Genomic DNA, 6,632 nt, shown 5'->3' on the forward strand with positions numbered 1-6,632 from the left:
AGTGAGGGATAAAAAACGGCGAAAGGGTGGTCTTTAAATATCGACGTGCAGCAAAACGTACAATAGCTAGAACTATAATTTTTGCTTTCAGTTGTAGCATACATACTAATGATCTGTTTTCCTTGGGTAAACTCACAAAAGTTGAGAAGATTTTATTTAAATCGCTACAAAGTGGGTGGCGAGGTCGACCCGCCAAATGCGGAAGTAAACTTCACCTTTTTCGTAAAACAGCTCGATAATGACCTTAGAGGTCTTAAGCCAAGCCGAAAATTTCAGAAAATATTCATTAAACTATTATCAACATTTGGTGAAATTTTCATGACCGTACGACCATGGACATGTATTTGCGGCAGTGTTGAATGTTGGCATGCAGTTACCATATCGCTGTATACGTAGATCTCGAGGGTCTATGAGTATACGAACACCCGTTACGCTACGTACACTCCACGCTGTTTACCGCGACCAAACCACTTTGTAGTTCACACGGCGCGGGTGTTACACGATTAATCTTTCATTTTTTTCAAAGTTTACTCCTATAATCTCGGGTCACTGATGTTATATATAAATAAAGTATTTAATTAATGTCACATTATGACCATAAATACTTAAAAAAATTTTTTGTTAGTTACATGAGTTATAAAATGTGCCAGTCTAGTTCGAGCACGCACGGTAATGCTAGCAGGGATGGCCGCTACGCGCAGCTGTTCACCGGCTATCATTCTAGCTGCATCTATATTCACGTACTCGTGTGCGGGATACAGAGTAGCCGTATTTATCCACGGAGATTTTTTGCAGTCGATGTTATTTCCTACAGTTTTTGTATGCTTGCTAGCTACTAGAATGCGAAAACGGAAAAAATCACTCATAAACGAAACAGCACTGCTAGTCAGTACGACGGGTGTCTACCACTATACTACGTGTACGGCCGCAGACAGCGCGCAGTGATAAACGTAGCCCTTCTGTCACCGTAGTGTTTTTTTTCCATTTGCACTGTCCACGACTTTACCGAGAAGCCAGCCAGGCAGATTGTGTTGGCCAGTGAGGTAACACAAGCTTGCAGTCTTGCTTCCTCGTCACAATCATTGAAAACATAAACAGAACCGAAAAAATCTGCCAAGTTAGCCGGTGAGGACCGAGAAAGAGCTGAAAGAGTTTACGTGTACACTCACGCTACGCTGTAGGTCGCCATGTTAGATTTAACACATGAACGTCGCTGCATAGTCAACTTCAACGAGACTTATTTCAAAAACGGAGGCTTAAGCCACTGAGATTTTTTCAGATCGTATGGACCTACTCAAGATACGTCCCCTCCTTACTTCTCATGGAAATTTGACTTTGGATATGCTTTTGCGGCAGTGTTTAGTGAACGGCATTTTCGGTCGCTCGAAAACCATGAAAATAAGGCTAACGCAAAAACGAATCAATAAAACCCCATAAAAAATCATCGGCGAACACTAACTAAGAGTACAATTCAGCCGCTAACTGGAAACAGGACGGATGCTAAACGTAGGCTGAGATATCTGCGGATAAAATTCTGGCGAAAAATGCCATAACCGTCACTCACTGGCTAGAGGGCGCTGTTCGAATTTGAACTAAATCCCTAATTATGCATGCAAATGAAGTACCCTCCTTTCAGACTGTAATTACTCAGCAACTTTGCTGGGTACTTTGCAATTTGACCTGGCGTTTACCTAAACAAGAGTCTGTTTTATTGTCTGAAGACTGATAAGAAATCCACCAAACTCAGCAGGCAGCTCCCACTGAGTAAACTGATATGCCTACAGTGGAACAAACCATTTTAAACTGGCAGCTCGTTCATGGGAAAATTGTGAAAGGGGGAATAAATATTATTGTATAAAACTCAATCTATTGTAGTCATTTTGTGTCCTGTTTTGTAGCATCATACAATTATAATTATCTGTAAACAGAAATATTACAATCGTCCAAACGCGGCATGTCGTATGTGTCACAGTATCCCTTTGGAAAAATGGAACTTTCTACCAGCCCAGTGTGTAGTTTAACAGGCGCTGAATTCAAACTTAGTTGCTTTATCGCGTACTCTTCATATTCTCGGAGTCTCAGTAAACAAGTCTTCTAGCGAGCATTGAGTGTCGAGATGCCAAAAATCACCGATATCCAGACCAGAACAAAGATTATACAAGGTCATGTTGAAGGACGAAGTATCCGAAACATCGCCAGCACAGTACGGGTACAGACGTCGACGGTCAAGCGCATTATAGACCATTTCAACCTCACCGACACAATTCATCCGAAGAAACTGGGAGGTCAACGACGTTCGAAATGTTTGCCAGAAACTGTGACATTCATCGAGTATTTGGTAATGAAAAAGCCGTCTTTCACAGCGAAAGAAATAAGAACGGAACTCCTTCGTCAGAATATCTGCACAGCGGAAAACCTCCCCGCAACGAGAACAATACACAAAATCATACGCAGGTATTTGAATCACACGTTTAAAATCATCTCCCAGGTTCCCGCAGAACAGTTGACCGAAAGAAATGTTCGACGGATAACTGAGTATATCGACACAATTTCGCAGACTGACCCACTAACAGTTCATTTCTTTGACGAAGCTGGCGTCAAGAAAACAACTCCGAACAGACGTTATGGCCATAGTCTGATGGAGAACGCGCTGTCGAAGTACAAAGATACACTTCAGACGTGGATTACACTATTAACCTGTTACACAATGCTCGCGGGATTAGCCACTTTATTTACTGAACGGTCCATCTAGCGGTCTTGAAATGGTACATTTTTTGGCGAGGCATTACAAATTTTGGATGATGATGGCTACTTCATGCTACGTCGAGGGACACCGTTGTTATGGACAACTGTGGCTTCCATCACGGGAGAGTTGCAGAAGCGTACCTACGACAACTATTTGGTGAACGGGGCGTGAACTTGATATTTCAGCCACCATACTGCCCTGAATTCAATTCATGCGAGATGTGCTTCAGACATGTAAAGGGATATTTACGACAGAACGATGTGTTTGCCGTACAGTTCTTGGAGACCGCGATTTTGGAAGCTGTAGCTGAAATAACACCGATTATGTCACGCAATTTTTTCAGATTTTGTGGGTTTCCCTTGTTTTAGGCGCGGCAAAGACGCAATATAATACCACTAGTCGATTTATGTATCACATGTCAAGTGCATGGATCTACCATGTTTTGAGGTCAACGTCGCCCGCATATTTTCCTTCAATACAGAATAGTGAAAATCATAGTAGATTGCTCGTGATTTCGTGATTGAATACAAAGTTTGAACTTTGAAAGGCATACTCTGTCATATATGAATTCACACCACTTTCTCTCTCGTATGCAAGTTACAAAGTAATATGTGCCGATGTTGATTGAATAAATCTAAGTTCTTGTGTTTACGTAATTCACCAACTCATGTTGTCTACTGTACATTTATATTTCTCTTCAAAAACACATCCAATTCACGAAAGACGCGTGTATTGATTTAACTATTTTATTTTTAGTAACAGTGATAACAATTTGGATTGCACGGTCGCACTCAACCATTTTTGAAAATTACATGGTCGAAAGAGCTAGCTTACATCTCCAATAGCAACACAGAAAATTACACTGGTGAACAAATATCAAAATCAATGTATGCCATGCTAAAATACAATGGCAACCTTATTTGTCAAGTTTGCCTTGATTAGACCAAGGCAAACTTGAAAAACACAACCAAATTTAAAACGTGGTCGTTCTTCATAAACTTTCAAATTAAACACGAACACAGAATGAAATTCAAACAATAAAGTCATAGATTGAAACAAAGTTGAAAGTTATAAGTGTTCTGAGACTTGACATGTAACCACTTCGATTTCAATTTCAACTTACGTTTTCAAGACAACAGCAAAACTTTGGTTTTCCTACTCTCTGGCGGAAGCAGAATTTGACTGAAACTATGTAAATAACACGGGAATATATACTAGTAAGAGTATGATAAATCCTGACTGACGTTTTCTACTGCGATGAGAGAATATTGGCTGCCTCCAGCAAAGCGTTCATGTTTGATTCGATACCGCGGTCAATGATTTCACACCTGTTAACAGACTCTACATCGGACGGTGGAAGAGCTACATGTCTAGCTTCTGGGACATGCATTGCGGCTGCATTTCCCTGACCGGAGAGGTTAGGCATAGCGGCTGCATTTCCCTGACCGGAGACGTTAGGCATAGCGGCTGCAGTTCCATGACCGGAGACGTTAGGCACAGGGGCTGCATTTCCATGGGTCGATACGGTAGGCATAGCAGCTGCATTTCCATGGGTAGATACGCTAGCGGCTGCATTTCCCTGACAGGATACAGTAGAGGGCATAGCTACTGCATTATCATGGGTAGCGGAAGGCATGGCGGCAACATTTCCCTGAGTAATTTGGCCTGCAACTGCTTGATTATCAATCAAAGGTTGATTTTGTGTTCCCATGTTTTCACTTCGATACAATGCCGCATTCCCAATCCGACCAGCTGGTGCATGGTAAAGTTCACCAATCGACACAGACGATTTTATAGCCTGCGAACCATCGGAAAATGTAGTGCGGCTGACTCCTGGCGCACCATCATCATGTCGGATCGGAGACTGGCGAAATCCGTGTAAGTATGAATCAGGGTGCAATTCATCTGGAATATTTGGAACAGTTAGTCCCGGATATGGTGCATAGGGATTGATGTAACCACGTTGCAGTTGCATGAAGGGATGGCCTTGCTGATACTGACCATGTCTAACTTGAGGTGGAAGGTAGTTTTGCGGAGGTGAAAACATGTAAGGATAAAATGGAAATGTCGCAGGAAAATCGGTATATGGAGCGCCCGCGGCATTCCTTTGTCGACATCGACGATCCACCTCTTTCTTCGGAATTTTATAATTTCCACGGTGAACAACAGTTTCTTCGGTCGAATCGTCTCCATCAGAGCTATCATAGTCGTGACGAGCCGTTTTCATGGTATATTTCTTTTGCATCGTAGGAGCGGTAGCTTCTTCAATTGAAAGGTCGTGACTATGACGAGTAGGCCTAATATTTGTCGGGGTCTTCACCGGGGAGCCTGTTCAAGGGAATGTTAGGACATTAACTAAGCTACGTGTTTCTCAGAAGAAATGTTATACATTTCAACTTTAATACCTGAGACCTAAAGTAATACAAATTTGACTATCGATGTAATTACTTTCGAACCTAAACTTGTTTTAATTGAAAACTCAAAATTCTTGGCGAATTCGAAATTCAGAGGACAAATCACTCGGTTATTGCGATCAAAAATAAAATACTTACACTTGGTTAGGAGATCGTAAATTTTTGCACGACTTTCGGTTGTTTCACAGAAGCTGCTCGTCTTCACAGTTGATTTCAGTTGCTCCTCCATGACACGGCTGAATTCCCGTCGATCATCTCTAGGGCTCATTTCGGTTGGAATTTGCTGAACCTTATTGTTGTAAGCTTTACGTAAGACACTGATGTCACGTTGCAGGGCTATTTTTCCCTGCACTGACCGAAGATTGTACTTCTCGGGAAAGGCTGTCTGCAGCCTTGGCATTATAGCAAGGGTAAATCCGCCCTCCGATCTGCTCTCAAAGTCTCTAATTTGTTGCAGTTCGTTCTCTTTTTCGGTAATGGCTTTGGTCAGTTTGTTTTCTTGCTCTTTTAGTTTCCTAAGTCTAGCAAAATAATCGTTCTTATGCTTGTCTTGCCTTCCGCAAAATATGTAACCTCTACAAGCTTCTCCAACCAAACAACCTTCATTGTTTTTATTTCCTGTAGATTTATGGCCTCGACGATGGCAAACATTGCACGTGCTCCTTCTGTTTGTTCCGACTGGTTCGGCCTCAGCAACGGGTCTTTCCATTTCCTTTCTTTGATCACAAGTTGCCATCTTTTCATCTTTAAGACCACGCAATTCAGCAGCAATGTCTCCTTCCTTTTTTTCTTTCCAAACCTTAGCACTTCCAGAATCACTGAAATGCAGTTGTCTTACGCGGGAACTTTTCTCTACTTCGTCGGCAGAACCCCGCTGGTCGCTCTCGCGCCTCGAAGTGTCAACATCTTTCATGGCAACTGCACTGCATGCCTTTACTGGTTGCGCTGGTGAGCAACCTTCATTGACGATGATTTTCAATCTCAGATAATCCGCATTCGGAACGGGAAGGGCACATCTATACATGTCATCCATGTCGTAATCATCGTCGCTTAGGGTAACCAGTGTTCCCTCATCGTTCACATATTGGAGTTGAAATGAGGAACTATGTAAAGACTGTATCTTCTGCCGAATGAAATCAATAAGTTCCGAGTACGTTGTGTGTTGGTCCTGGGCGTAAACCTGACGGGTTTTGCCTCGGTAGGTTATTTGGAATTGAAACATTGCCGCATCCCGTGTATTGATCCAGACTGTACGAAAACGTTCGTCAAATTTACCGCCTTTCATGAGCAAACCACCGCCGTTGAAGGAACAATCCATTTTTATTATATGATCGTGTGGTTGCTTGACAGTCAATGTTTCTTAGATGTATGTAACCCTGATTCGAAAACTCAACTAACTAGCAATACTACAGATATATACAAAGACAGGACACAAAATGACAACGGCAAATCGTGTTTTACACTTCACAACA

The 6,632-nt window shown here is 42.1% G+C and overlaps 1 protein-coding gene across 1 annotated transcript; it reads right to left on the reverse strand.

Annotated features, from left to right (window-relative positions):
* Positions 1 to 3,531: 3,531 nt before the first annotated feature.
* On the reverse strand, positions 3,532 to 6,112 carry LOC139152640 (uncharacterized). Its single transcript, XM_070725891.1, has 2 exons — positions 5,299 to 6,112; positions 3,532 to 5,074 (listed from the first exon to the last, which is right to left on the reverse strand). The coding sequence occupies exons 1-2, from the start codon at positions 6,071 to 6,073 to the stop codon at positions 3,996 to 3,998; spliced, it is 1,854 nt and encodes a 617-aa protein (XP_070581992.1). The 5' UTR covers positions 6,074 to 6,112; the 3' UTR covers positions 3,532 to 3,995.
* Positions 6,113 to 6,632: the final 520 nt, after the last annotated feature.

Source organism: Ptychodera flava, chromosome 16, assembly GCF_041260155.1.
Source record: "Ptychodera flava strain L36383 chromosome 16, AS_Pfla_20210202, whole genome shotgun sequence".
Classification (NCBI taxonomy): domain Eukaryota; kingdom Metazoa; phylum Hemichordata; class Enteropneusta; family Ptychoderidae; genus Ptychodera; species Ptychodera flava.

What these genes read in the sequence shown, in the direction of transcription:
- LOC139152640 (XM_070725891.1), bottom strand. Translation starts at nt 6,073, where the DNA reads ATGAAAGATGTTGACACTTCGAGGCGCGAGAGCGACCAGCGGGGTTCT. An exon ending in TTACGATCTCCTAACCAAGT is followed by an intron (nt 5,075 to 5,298) that starts GTAAGTATTTTA and finishes TCCCTTGAACAG; the next exon opens with GCTCCCCGGTGAAGACCCCG.